The 15,057-nt window shown below is 43.0% G+C and overlaps 1 protein-coding gene across 1 annotated transcript; it reads left to right on the forward strand.

Moving 5' to 3' along the window:
- Nucleotides 1–4,309: 4,309 nt before the first annotated feature.
- On the forward strand, nt 4,310–5,450 carry LOC133446360 (trace amine-associated receptor 13c-like). Its single transcript, XM_061724377.1, has 2 exons — nt 4,310–4,482; nt 4,640–5,450. Exons 1-2 carry the CDS (start codon nt 4,310–4,312, stop codon nt 5,448–5,450), a joined length of 984 nt encoding a protein of 327 aa, XP_061580361.1.
- The last annotated feature ends 9,607 nt before the right edge of the window (nt 5,451–15,057 follow it).

A 15,057-nucleotide genomic window follows, 5' to 3' on the forward strand; every position in this document is an offset into this window, starting at 1 on the left:
CATTTACGCAGCATAACATTAATTAATGTAGTGATTTCCTTGTAAAACAAAAGGTATAACATTCTTTTTTGGAGCGAGCAATAATTTCCGGATTGTCTCACAAAAACACAGGGTGGCTGAAATTCGCAGAAAAAGAAATGTGTGACCCGTTTTATGTTGTTTTATGTTGAAAATAATATCATCAACACAAAATTACACAAATATCTTAACAGTTCACACAACTACCTAATATTAAGAGTAATTAAAATAGCATATAAGCCACTTGGTTTCGTCCATAACAGCGCACATAGCAACCGGCATAGCAACGGGAGTAAACGTAACACTGAGACGATTTCAGCAAGTTTCATCGTAATAACTAACAAACCAAAGATCATATTCATCAACTTAATAAATATTGTGGCTAGAAATATGATAAAATCTGCTTTTCATGGCGAAACTATCTTAAAATATTGCAATTTAGACCGAGAATCATAGAAATGGCAGCAATTTCATTTTTCCTCCACAGCCGAAAACTTGAAAGTCACATGACAGAAATGAAACTAGTTAGTTGGTTGTTATAAAGAAATAAAACCGGAGTTTCTCCATAACAATTTAAAATCCTAAAGATCGATCAATTAAGCACGCCCATCCCTAGGATGCCCGTTTAGGATCCCAGTTTATTAGATTGGCTTTTAAATTACCAAATGACTTTTAACGAATTTCATTTGTTCATTGTCCAATATCACTTCTGTGACGCCTTACCTCTCAGCAGACACAACACTGATAATGCACAGCAGAGTTAAAGCTGCGACAGGTTTTCACTACGCACATTCTGCCTCTCATTCATGATTCAAATATTTTCATTCATGTTTATTTTCTCTATAAAATATTCTCATTCAGATCCAGATTCACATGACAATAAAGACACAATTATTAAGGAGGTTATTCAATGGTATGTGCGTAATTAATAAATAGGCTATCACCAGTTCACTGCTGCTGCACAGGACACATTTGCAAGCACTCTGCCTCGCCTCGCCAAAAAGAGACGAGAGAGAAACTACAGTATATAACGTTACAATAAAACACAATAAAATGCAGTAAAAGTGTATTCATAAAGTTTATTCATGTTATTCATGTGCTTAATGAGTATTCATTGCATTATTACATTTGTGGGAAGTTATTACAACATTGAAAGTTGAAGATTTTCACTTCCCCACAAACGTAACAAATCTCTACAAACGTAATAGTTATTACATTTGTGGGGAATCGCGTGTTACGTTTGTAGTAGGCAGCGACTATTACGTTTGTGGGAAATGTATTACATTTGCAGGATTATCACATTAAAAGCTGCATATTTTTATTACGTTTGTGGTTTATTACGTTTGTGGGCATTATTACATTGGCGGGCGTTACACACCCTTTCAGTGGAGGTTATAAAAACTGCCATGAACCACTAAAGTCATGAAAGATATAAACAAGTTAGGTGGTCAAAACCAGCACTGTACACAAAAGATGTTATGATAAAGGGTTTTATGATATATAATAATAATAATGATAATGAATAATAATGACTTGAACTTATATAGCGCCTTTCAAGAAACCCGGGAGAGAGTTCCAGAGGGTGGGAGCAGCAACACTGAAGGCTCTGTCCCCAAAGGTCTTCAGTCTAGTCCGAGGGATGGAGACAAGACCAGCGTCTGAAGACCGCAGGTTCCGGGAGGGAGTGTGGTGGTGAAGGAGGTTAGACAGGTACTGGGGGGCGAGCGTGTGAAGGGATTTGTAGGTGAGTAGGAGGAGTTTGTACTGTATGCGGAACTTAACAGGTAGCCAGTGGAGGTGGATGAGGATGGGGGTGATGTGCTGCCAGGGCTTGGTGTGGGTGAACCCTGGCAGCTGAGTTCTGCACGTACTGGAGCCTGTCCAGGGTTTTACTTGGACCCCCGGACAGGACTCCATTACAGTAGTCCAGACGGGAGGTGATGAAAACGTGGATGAGAGTTTCCGCCACAGAGTCTGAGAGTGAGGGAAGGAGACGTGCGATGTTTCTGAGGTGATAGAAGGCAGATTTGGTAACAGACTTGATGTTTGACTGGAAGGAGAGGGTGGAGTCCAAGATGACGTCCATGTTACGGACCTCAGAGGATGGTGTCATGGTGCAGCCGTCCACCTGGATGAGAAGATCTCCAACCTTCCGGAGCAGTGGCTTGGGAGACACAACTATGAGCTCTGCCTTATTGCTGTTCAGTTTGAGGAAGTTGGTTGTCATCCAGGATTTTATGGCAGAGAGGCAGTTAACCAGAGACTGTGGGGGGAGCTGGGAGGATAGTGAGGTGCTGAGATAGAGCTGGGTATCGTCAGCGTAGCAGTGGAAACTGAGACCATGATGGCGTATGATCTGGCCGAGGGAGAGCAGGTAGGTGGTAAAGAGAGTTGGACCGAGCACAGAGCCTTGAGAGAGAACATGGTTGACTGGGGCAGGGAGGGAGGAGGAGGAGCCAAGGATGGTAACAAACTGAGTTCTGTTGGTGAGGTAGGATTGGAACCATGATAGTGCAGAGCCAGAGATACCCAGGAGAACAGACGGGCGTTTGAGGAGGATGGAGTGGGAGATGGTGTCAAAGGCAGCGGAGAGGTCGAGGATAAGGATGCTGATTTTACCAGAGTCTGCAGCAGTGAGGAGGTGGTTTGTGATTTTGATCAGGGCGGTCTCAGTACTGTGGTGGGTTCTGCAAGCTGACTGGAGGGGTTCATAGAGCTCATGGTTGGACAGATGCTGGTGGAGCTGGGCCGCCACTGCTCTTTCCAGGATCGTACTGAGGAAAGGAAGGTTGGAGATCGGCCGGAAGTTGTTGAGGTCTTCAGGGTCCAGACCAGGCTTTTTCAGAATGGGGGTGATGGAGGCGATTTTAAGACTGGGGGGCACTGTACCAGAGACTATGGAGGAGTTGATTATGTCAGTGATGGCAGGACAGAGGGTAGGTAGGCAGGCTTTAACCAGAGAAGTAGGCATGGGGTCCAGAGGGCAGGAGGAGGCTTTGGCTTTGTTGACCAGTTTGGTAACCAGTGCAGTGTTGACAGGGGAGAAAGAAGAGAGAGAGCAGTGGGGGGTGCGGGGAAGCTCCAGGAGTGCACCACTTAGTGGCCCGGACCCGCCGGGGGAGGGAGGGTGAGGTGTGAGGAGTTGCTGGTGGATGGTGTCCACCTTAGCACCGAAGAACTCCAAAAACTTGGAGCAGCGATCAGGGTCATCAGTGGTAGGGGGGGAAGCAGGGGGGCGAAGCAGGCGATTGATGGTGGAGAACAGTGTTCTGGGGTGATTCGGTTGAGCACCGATGAGGGTGGAGTAATACCTCACCTTGGTTCTGGTAAGTTCCTCCTTATATGACCTCAAATGCTCTTTAAAAGCCAGCCGGTGGACAGCCAGGCCGGTTCTTTAGTGCAGCTGCTCCAACCGGCGACAGGTGGTCTTCAAGATACGGAGGTCAGAAGTGAACCAGGGGGCAGGGCGGACGTAGGGGACAAACGGTATTTGAGGGGGGCCAGAGAGTCCAAGCTGCTGGATAGAGCCGCGTTGTAGTGGTTGACCAGGTCATCCGCCGAAGTGTCAGGTGGGACCCGGGACAAGTGGACCTCAACTTTTGAATTGTATGACATAAAGAGTTGTAGGTGGTGTCATTGGACTTGGTTTTGACTCCTTCACCTTAATTGCTGCAAATTAGCCCCGCCCCTTCTTCTGATTGGTCGATATGTGATGGTTCTGATTTTCTGCAATAACTTTTGAATGGTTTGACATAAAGACTCGTGGGTGGTGTCATCGGACTCGGTTTTGAGCCTTTGAACATAATTGCTGCAAATTAGCCCCGCCCCTTCATCTGATTGGTCGATATCTGATAGTTCCTACTTGCAGCCATAATGTTTGAATGGTTTGATATAGAGAGTCGCGGGTGGTGTCATCCGCTAAATGTCCAGGCCTGAAGACATCTACATGCAAGTCATACAAGTGCTTCCACTGCGGCACGCCTGAACGTGCACAAGGGTGCGAAGGCCCGTTCATCGCTGCTTGCAGCTTTAATTACCATTGTAACCTTGGTAAGAAGTCTTTTTAACTTTAAAATGATATTACCATATCTTTTTTCCAAACAGTGAAATCAAAAAGGAATTGCAGAAAGCTAAAGGCAAGTAAGTGGTGTGATATGCAGATTGGATAGGTGATGTAATAACTGTCCAATCTAGAGAAAGAGGGGGAGTGGTGAGGAAAGGATTCTAAGGTTTATAAGAAAATGTTGTTAAGAAAGTATCCAGAGCTGCAGCTCTGTGCAGATCTCTGAAGATGAAGACCCAGAATGGAGCAGACCTCTGTTTTCCACAATTCCCCAACATCTCCTGCAAAGAAAATGTATCTTTTGGTCCAACAATGAAACTGTCTCAGATCATATTGTCCCTCATCTCTCTTCTGATTGTAGCTCTCAACCTTCTTGTCATCATATCAGTCTTCCATTTCAGGCATGACAACACTTTCAAGCAGATCTTCTTTCTTTTTCTTTATTCTTATCACACATCCCTAAATAAAATTGGAAAATGTTTTCCTGTTGAAACTCTAATTTACAATTTCTCTTAACAGCAGTCGAAGTAAGTTTGAACGCTTTCCGTCTCCTTCCAGGCAGCTCCACACTCCAACTAACATCCTCCTCCTCTCTCTGGCTGTCACAGATTTTCTTGTGGGTCTCCTGTTGATGCCGTTTGAAATCCTCAGACTCACATCATGTTGGATCCTTGGTGATCTAATGTGTATTCTGCTTGGTTGTATGGCATGTTTTATCACATCTGCCTCACTTGGAATTATGGTGCTCATATCAGTCGAGCGCTATGTAGCCATCTGTGACCCTCTGCATTATCCAACCAGAGTTACTGTGAGAACAGTTAAACTGTGTGTTTGTCTGTGTTGGGTGTGCTCTGTTTGCTACAATACTTTAATTTTCAAGGACAACGTGATTAATCCAGGCAGGCTTAGTTCCTGTTATGGAGAATGTGTATTAGTTGTTGACTACACGTTAGGAACTGTAGATCTTGTCATAAGCTTTATTATTCCAGTTACAGTCATTGTAGTTCTGTATATGGGAGTGTTTGTGGTGGCTCTGTCTCACGCTCGTGCCATGCGCTCTCACATCACAAGTGTCACATTTCAGCTTTCAGTAACAGCAGCACCAAAGAAATCTGAGCTGAAAGCAGCAAGAAATCTTGGTGTTCTAATTGTTGTGTTTTTGACATGTTTTTGCCCTTATTATTGTTTTTCCCTTGCAGGTTTCTTGGATCACAATTCTGCATATTTTGCTGGTTATCTGTACTATTTTAATTCGTGTATAAACCCTGTGATCTATGCAATGTTGTACCCCTGGTTTAGAAAAGCAGTAAAACTCATCGTCACACTTCAGATTTTGAAGCCATGTTCCAGTGACGCCAACATATTGTAGAAAGAGTAAAAATAAATCTGCTCCAATTGATTGACAAACATAATTAGAGATGTGTCATTTATCTTCAAAGGGTTAACTGTGTTCTCACATATTTTGGCCTGAAGAATTAACGAAATTAGAATACATGTCTGAGAACATGAAAAGATGAACTGAAATCAATCATTTCTGATTGAAAACCCCAGTAGACCAGGGGTCCGTTTCACAAAGTAGGTTCAACAAACTCTGACTCTAATCCTGAACTATTTGATCTACTCTGAGATCGGAAACTCTGGGTTTTCGGTTCCAGAACAGCTGTTTAGAGGTAATTTACTCAACTCTAAGTAGTTTCACCTGGAGTTAAGCGCGTGCGCCACAACTATAAAAAGCCAGCATCAATTGAGCCCCGATTCGACGAGTCACCATGGCAACCGGCGACAACAAAAGATCCACATACTTTTTCTTTTTTTTTAACTTTATTTAACATTTCAATTTACAAAATCCCTTTGAGGATACATTGCATCTGAAGATCCACATACTTCACGCCGTGTCCTTTTTCACCCGAATGGAATCAGAGATTTTAATGCGCACGTACGGCGAATTTGAACATGTGTTTTGAAAAAAGAGTAACACCGCAGCACAGAATATAATATAAAATTAATTGAACAGATCTCTACATCATTCACCTGCAATCCTGTGGAACTCCTTGATGGCTTGGACAGGTTTATGTAGGCTTGCCACCCGTCCCTTGAAATACGGAATTGTTCCGTAATTGGGAATTAAAAGTTGCGTTCCGTATTTAACCAATACAGACACATATTATGCTCTTATTTATTTATGTAATAATATACAGGTGGAGGTCGGAAAGTTTGAATATATTGCAAAACTTCATTAGTAGTAAATTCAACTTAAGGTGAAACAAATATAATTTCCCACTACATGCAAAGTGAGATATTTCATGCCTTTATTTGTTATAATTTTGATGATTATGGCTCACAGTTTATGAAAACCCCAAATAAAAAATCTCAAAAAATTAGAATATATTATGAAATCATTAAACAATTCAATCATCAAAATTATAACAAATAAAGGATTAACATATATTGCTTTGCCTGTAATGAGACTATGTAATATACATGTATTACGTGGTCTGATAACCATCTCCTGACGAATATTTAATTCTCTGCACATTAATGCTGCACCTTCATCAATTGGGACTTCATCAAAAGGACATGCCATGTTCGTGACAATGGACTTCTAATATATATATATATATATATATGTATATATATATATATATATATATATATATATATATATATATATATATATATATATATATATATATATATATATATATATATATATACATATATATATATATATATATATATATATATATATATATATATATATATATATATATATATATATATATATATATATATATATATACTGACTCTGTTTTTAATGACAAACGGCAGAACTTCGTCAAAACTCGCCTGCTGACTGAATGAATGAGTAAATCTAATGTGCGCGTGGCTCTGAAAGAGGGCGGAAACACAGAGAAACTCCAGGTTCATTGAGATAAACCTGGTCCCGACCAGGTTAGGTTCAGAGCGTCTGTTACTGCGGTAACTGACCGAGAGCTTAAGTTACCTCTCTTTGTGAAACAGGCTAGAGTTACCTCTCTTTCTCTGGTTTGAGTTACCTCCCTTTGTGAAACGGAAAACTCAGAGTTTCCCTCATTTCAGGGTTAACAGACTCAGAGTTTTCACTAAACCTGCTTTGTGAAACGGACCCCAGCTAGACATTAAACTTCTAACTTCCCCAAATGCCAATGTTTTTGTCTGTCTGTAGAGAGGGTAAGACAGGTGATGGTTTTTGTGCTACATTTATAGACAGATGTCGATGCAAAGATATTTCACTTAGTGAGTTTAACTCTTTCTAACATCTCTGTGAAAGCCTCCTAAATCACTCTCATCATCATCTACAGAGAATCATTAACATCTAGTAATCAGCAAGTATTGTGTCTACTTCTCTGATGTGTTTTCTGAAATGCTGTCTATTAAATGTGAAGATTTAAACTATGTCAATATAACCAGTGATTATATAAGTCTCTGTGTGTGTAAAATTTGGACACACTTCCCCATTTGTTTGAATGAGAAATTGTGTCCAAACTTTTGGTCTGTACTATATATTCACAATATCGACAATCCCAGATTTGATGTGATGCTGCCATCAAATTCAAGAGAAACAAACACTTTCCATGAAATGGCAAAATGTCACTGTTTTCAACATCTGACATGTTTTGTTGTATTGGGAATAAAATATGGTTTTATTAGATTTGCGAATCATTGCATTCTGTTTTTATTTACATCTTACAGTGTCCCAACTGAGTCGGAAGTTGCAAGAAAACTGTTTTAAAATCTCCTCATTAGAAGATTGTAAATAGCTCCACTCCGTGGCTCAAACACGGGTTCTGACTGCAGTGAATGTGAGGAAAGCTGTGGGCTCATATGGGGTTGTTGGATGGGTGGTGAAAAACTGTGTGCAGACCAGCTAGCGGGCAGTGGCGAAACAACTCAGCACCGGGCCCCGATGCAAGATCATTAAACCGGGCCCTGCCCATCACAATGCAAAACAGACACGCTGTGATTGACGCAATCTCACATCAGATGCATCACCATTCAAATGACAACGGGCACTACTGACAGCTTTAACCCTTAACACAACCACAGCGCAGATAGATATGTTTAAAAAAAAATCCCATATATATAGCACATATAACCAACAGCATAACGCACACAGTGCGCCGGTGTGAGACGGAACACCGGCAGTGCCAACAGCTGAGAATAAACCCACACAGCGCACAGATTGAAATTTGGTGGCACGGCGGCACACCACAAATGAAAACATCATAAACACGCATAAACACAAACAAACTAGTGATACACTATCACTATAACAAATATTAATAATAATGGGTCATTACTTACAATTACAGTTTGACTTTCCGGGCCTTCCGCTGGGCAAAGTCATTAATTAATTCCTGACAACAGTTCAACTCTCAAGCCTGAATTATGGTTCCGCGGCGTAGGGTACGCGGCGACGCGCGCCGTACGGTGCGCGTCGCCGCGTACGCCGTAATCTGCGTTGGTGTAACGCGGAACCATAAATCAGCCTTAACTCCTTTCCTCTCCTCACTCGCCAACTCTTCCTCTACGCAAATATGGGTTACACATGCGCACTACACACTGCATCATCCGAGATCATCTATGAATTAAAATTTTTATTTAAAGTAGATATATCTTTATAACCAGCCCATAACATTGATGTAAAAAAAAAAAAAAAAAAAGTCCGCACGTCCCCAGGTCCTGCGCGTGCGGGCCCTGGACACGTGCGGGCCCCTATGCAGTTGCATTGTCTGCATATATGGTAGTTTCGCCACTGCTAGCGGGGTTGTTGACCAAAATCTTCAATCAATTCCTGTCTCAGGCCACCGTCCTACCTTGCCTGAAGTCCTTTTTCATCATACCAGTGCCAAATTACCAGTTTAAATGATTATTGTCTGGTAGCACTAAAACCCTTTGTAATGAGGTGCTTTGAAAAACTCGCTCTAAGTCCCATCCAAGCCAACCAACTGCCATCCCTGGACAAACACGAGTTTGCCTACGAGCCATCTCTGCTGATGAAGATGAAAGCGTGTTCCCAAGGAACCATCTCTGGCAGAGGCTGATTTCAGGCAGGCCACACATACCCCTTTTACACCAAGCTGGTTCCAGGGCTGGTTCTGGGCTAGAGCCAGACTTAGCACCAGTTCTTTGGTTTTACACAGCGTAAGCACCGGCTCCTGGCTCTCAAAACTGGTGCTACACCAGCCCCAACTCTTTGCTGGGCCAGGCGTAAGAACCGCTTTACGTTGGGGGCTACGTGCTTACTGTCAAGGGCTGGGGGCGGGGTTACTGAACAACCAAAGCAGGAGTAAACACGGAAGAGCGCCATTTTTAAACAACGGAGTGTTGAAGACGGCCGTTAACTTTACAGACTGTTAAAATCTAACGTAAAAATGGATGTAAAGCTAAAGCAGAAGCAGCAATGGTCAACTTGCTGGATCGCAAACTTTTGCTGTCCAAGAAAGGCTTGAGAAGCCAGCAGCAACACTTGGGGTGCATCCCAATACTCCCCCTCGCCCTAGGCTCTGCGTTGATGTACGCGGCGACGCGCGCCGTACGCCGTAATTTCCAGGCGTAGCTACAACTGATAGATTTCATCTATTAAACCAACATTTATCTTCCTAAATGATTTTTTTCATCCAGCGTAATTCTCAACAGAGCTGCAGGTTTCTCCCCCGGGAAGACGGCGTAGGTTGAGCCGGCTGTGTGAGGAGCTGCTGTGCCCCGGGGCCCCCGAGTCAAATTTCTTAACAGGCGTTATTTGGATAAACTGAGCCCAGGTAGGGGATCTTAAAGGTTACTTTTACGCCTGAAAAAAATATTAAAACTTAATAAATGGCCATATTAACAGCGCTACAGCAGGAATTAAAACAGCTTTTAACTGTCGGCTTCCTCATATGGTGTGACGATCGACGCAGAGCCTACGGCGTAAGTTACGCGGCGACGGGCGCCGTACGCCGTACCCCACGCCGTAGGCTCTGCGTCGATTTAACGCGGAACCATAAATCAGCTCCGGAGCCGGCAGTCAGCCAGAAATTCCGAAATTTTCAGATTCTTAACAGGCGTTATTTGGATAAACTGAGCCCAGGTGGGGATCTTAAAGGTTACTTTACCTGAAAAAATATTAAAACTTAATAAAGTGCCATATTAACAGCGCTACAGCTGAAATTAAAACAGCTTTTGGTTCTCAGCTTCCTGACAGGTTAAGACTGTTCCTCTGACCCATCCTGTTACTGCTAGTGCCCTGGATGGACGTTTATTGTTTAAAGTTACTCACTGTATTGAACCCATTCAAGTAACCATAAATGACAATCACACAGAGGTCATGCAATTTCATTTGTTTGATTCAGCTCAGCATCCACTGATTTTGGGGTTTCCATGGCTAAAAAAGCATAACCCGCAAATCGATTGGCATTCAGGCAAAATTAAAGGGGACATATTATGGCATTTAATGTAATTTTAAAAAGGCCTTGAATGCCTTAAAAACAATCTAAAGCTTGTTTTTTCTACATACATAAGAAATTCAGCCTGTGAGCCATGTCTATAGTTTTACCGCTTCTAACCCCTTTTTCTGTGTTCCATTCTAAGGGAAGGGGGGTATGATAATGAGGCTCTGTGCTGATTGGCTCCCTGAATGACGTGTAGCAGGGGAGGAGCATAAGCCTGGCATTCAGTTACACGGATCTTAAAGCCTGATTTACGGTTCTGCGTTAAATCGACGCGTACCCTACGCCGCAGGCTCTGCGTTGGTGAAACGCAGAACCATAAATCAGCCTTTAGTCAACTCGTCTTCCCACAGGAAGACTTACAACCACACACACACACACACACACACACACACACAAGCATACAAGTGTGGTATTTAAAAATAGAGCGGGAGCAAGACTTAGTTTGATTGTGCCTTATTTAGGTTATTACATTAATCAAACCCATAGAAATCTCCATCCTCCGTTTCTTCATTCATCCGAGCCTGATCAATGAGTCCAAGAGAACTGCAGGCGATGGGCAGAGCCCGCAGCTCTCTGGCCACGCTCCTTCAACAGTAAACGACGGAGCCCGCTGCCCAAGCGGCAGCCGACGCTCGGCTCCCGCTCGGGTGGTGGTTCCTCCCGGAGGAACCACCGCCCGGTCTTCGGGCAGAGACGGGTTTTCGAGCCCGCCTCTGCGGAGCAGCTCCACGGGAGCAGCGTCTCCTTCTCCGCTCCAGGCGCCCCGCCACGGAGCCTACGCCGTAGGCTCTGCGTTGGTGTAACGCGGAACCATAAATCAGCCTTTTGCTTGGAAGATCTGAAGGTCCGTGAGCGGCCCCGGAGCTCCGAGCTAAGCTAAATACTTAGCCCATGCAAAGATAGTACTTGTAGACAAATATAAATAACATAAAAAAATAACGTTCTTACCGCTGACTCGTGTGCAGTTGCCGGGTCCGTGCTGTTGATACTGATCCTTTTATAAGGGTAAGGGCCAATCCCAATTCTCCTTCACTCGCCCTTCTTTTCTCCACTCGCACTTCTTTTCTTCCCTAAGCCCTAAAAAAGAAGGGGGAGATTTTAGGGCACTTGAAATCTAGGGCACTTGGCCCAGGTGCCTGTCCCAATTCTCCCCCTACCCCTCGTTTCCATCCCTAGCCTGATCAGGAAGCTGAGAGCCAAAAGCTGTTTTAATTTCAGCTGTAGCGCTGTTAATATGGCACTTATATTCCATATAAAAAAATGTGCACAGAAATATTTACAAAAAAAAAAGTTTGCAGTGTATGTGCTGCTACTGCTGATGAGGTGTCCTGTCCACCATTTTCTCTAAAAGGTTTAGGAACCTGTCCATATGTTCTTCATATAGTTTTGTACTTGTGTGGTTTTACTCACTTGGAAATACTTTTAAATTGTCTAATAAAACTTGTTTCACAACAGTTTTCTCTTCTGGGGTTTCTCAAAGTAAGGTAATGTCTCAAATTATAAACTGTACAACAAGATCAATAGTAAAATAAGGATAGTGAGAGAATCCGCAGTAAAAAAGGCTTTATTTGCTATATTCAAATAACATTTTTAAAAAGAAAAAAAGTAAACATTGCACGCAGAACAAAGAAAGGTGCTGTTCCATATAAAAAAATTTGCACAGAAATATGTACAAAAAAAAAAAATTGCAGTGTATGTGCTGCTACTGCTGATGAGGTGTCTGGTCCACCATTTTCTCTAAAAGGTTCAGGATCCTGTCCATGTGTTCTTCATTCTTTTGACATCTTCTGTCTTCTTTGGCGGCCTCAGCTTGAAGGAAGTCCTGCATAGAGAGTTTCTTTTTTTGGGGGGATTGGGGGGAAAGTGGACCTGATGCCTGAAGCTTCCAGCTTCCTCTTCCAGCTGGTGAGGCAGAGCTTGAGGCCGATGTGCTGGTGTCTTCCAAAGTGTTCTGAGATAAAAAAAAGATGGATACACATGTTGATTACACACATGACTGGACTATCATACACACCCACAACATCATACCAGGTTCATTATCACTGTATAAATAAAAATTACCTCTGTGCTTTCCTCTGAATTTGTCAGAGAGGACACCGGTGAGGATGGAGGGTCGATTATGTTCTGAAAAGAAAATAACAGTTAGATCTTCAGGTACTGTAGTGTCGTATCACTCACAATCAGGAGGAACCACCGGTCGTAGCACAAGCTAGCTATAGGAAGAAGGACTGGGGAATAAGATTGTGATTTTTTACTGCTAAACTTACCATTAGTATTTGCGTGGGATCTTCATAAGACGCCAACAAACATGGAGGCTGGACTGAAGGTCTGGACCCAAAACCTCATGCATATCTTCGTAGAAAGGCCATGAGGCTGCTGTGGCCTCCCCACTGTCTGTCCCGGAGCACACACACACACACACACACACACACACACACACACACACACACACACACACACACACACACACACACACACACACACACACACACACACACACACACACAATTTACAGAAGATTATTAATAAATACTTTACATGGATTTTTTTTTGTTCAGCATCATCTCTTCAGCAGATAATATTAATTACCATAACCATTGCTTACCTTATATTTTTTTTAAGATTTTTCCATTTTTTGCCAATTTGTGCTGTGGTCACCTTTCCCTCCAGTTCCAGCTCTTTGATGAGTTTCCTGTAACAGAAAACAGTGATGAATAGTAGTTATACCATGGTTAAGGACCCCATCACAGATATTCTGCAAGCAGATAGCTAGATCACTCACTCCCACAGTGGTTTAGCAGCATATTTCTTCTTATTGAAATTCTCCTCGTTGTTAGTCCTAAAGCTTATTAGGTGTCGGACCTGATCCGGAGTCCCTGGAATGAAATGTGATTACTGCAATGCACAAACGTCCTCGTAAAAAAAACAAACAAACAACAAAAAAAAAAAGTTTGAACTATGATAACAGGCAGCAAGCGACGTTATTACTTCGTAACCCCCCCCCCCCAAATAACGTTGCTGCCTTATAGTAATGTGAAATATACAACAAATTTGTAGAAAATATGAGAGTTAACGAGTAGTTAACAGGACACGGCAATGTTATCTACCCGACTCATCATGAACAGCCACATATTATCTTACATTAACTCAGAATCAGAATCAGCTTTATTGGCCAGGTTCGAACATTGTCCAACAAGTAATTTGACTCCGGTAATTTCACTCTTTGGTATTAAAAATAAACAATAAACAATGTGGTATTTCTATGTACTGTTCAAACTGTTAAAACATACAAAAGCACTGTGATTTTTTTAATTCCATGGGACATTATACTTACATTTGTGGGTTCAATATCCTCCTGCTCTTTGCGGTTCGCCATTTGACTCAAAAAAATGAAAAAATGCTTGCTTGCTCAAAATCGAGACGAGTCTGTAAAGCATGTTTTCCTCGGTCGGCGAGCTTTAAATAGACGCAGCCTACGGCGTAGCTTACGTAACCTACGGCGTAGCTTACGTAGCTTACGTAACCATATTCCGGCGCGATCTTAGCGAACAACGGACAAAAAAGGGATGATGTACATTCACTGAGTGAATATTATGAAAGTAAAATATCGGTTTGCGCCGAGAAATGTAATCAAAATGCATTTTTATGCAGAAACTAACTCAAAATATTGATTTTACTCCCAAAAAAAACAGAAATGTCCTCCATGTTTTTTTTTTTGATTCAGTCCGCAAATGACGACGAAAAGCATTCTGGGAAATCTTCATACCCCCTCGCTCGCCAAGTCAGCATCTGAAATCCCTCGATTTGAAGGGGCTATTCTCAGCCCCTAGCCCTCGTTATGCCCCCTCCCCCTTGGTGAAAAGAGGAATTGGGACACCACTACCTTCACGGGAACGCGCAAAAGTTAGGGTTAGGGAAGAAAAGGAGGGCGAGGGGGAGTATTGGGACGCACCCTAAGTGTCGATGCAAAATCTCATCTTAATTGTCCCTCGCTGTGAAAACAGCCACCGCTGCTGAACAATGGCTGGAGGAGCTCCAGCCGGCGTAGAGAGCTGGTTGTGGGCGTGGTTTCAGCAGCGGGGGCCGACCTATGGAAATGAGCGCCTAGGGTGACGTCACCCTAGGCGCAGATTCAGAATGGCTCAAAAAAAGGTCACGTGACACTGGAAGACTCAGTCAGGCGGGGGGAGCAGACCCTGCAGAATTCCATGGTATTTTATCTTCCCTGTGCTGGCAGGGTGAGGGGAGACCACTTTATATATATGTTAAAACAAGAAAAAACGTTTTTTTTTCATAATAGGTCCCCTTTAAGGGGTGGGGAGGGGACTGTGAACGTTCATGTCAAGTGAGCCAGGCGACACGGGCTGATTTACCTGAGGCCCCAGAGACTGAACTGAGCATTGACAAAGACTCTGACTATGCAGACTTGTCCAAGGTCCCTTCATGTTATCATGACTTAAAAGTCTTCAACAAGACGAAAGCCATGTCACTCCCTCCTCATCGACC

This window comes from Cololabis saira, chromosome 6 (genome assembly GCF_033807715.1).
Source record: "Cololabis saira isolate AMF1-May2022 chromosome 6, fColSai1.1, whole genome shotgun sequence".
Classification (NCBI taxonomy): Eukaryota; Metazoa; Chordata; class Actinopteri; order Beloniformes; family Belonidae; genus Cololabis; species Cololabis saira.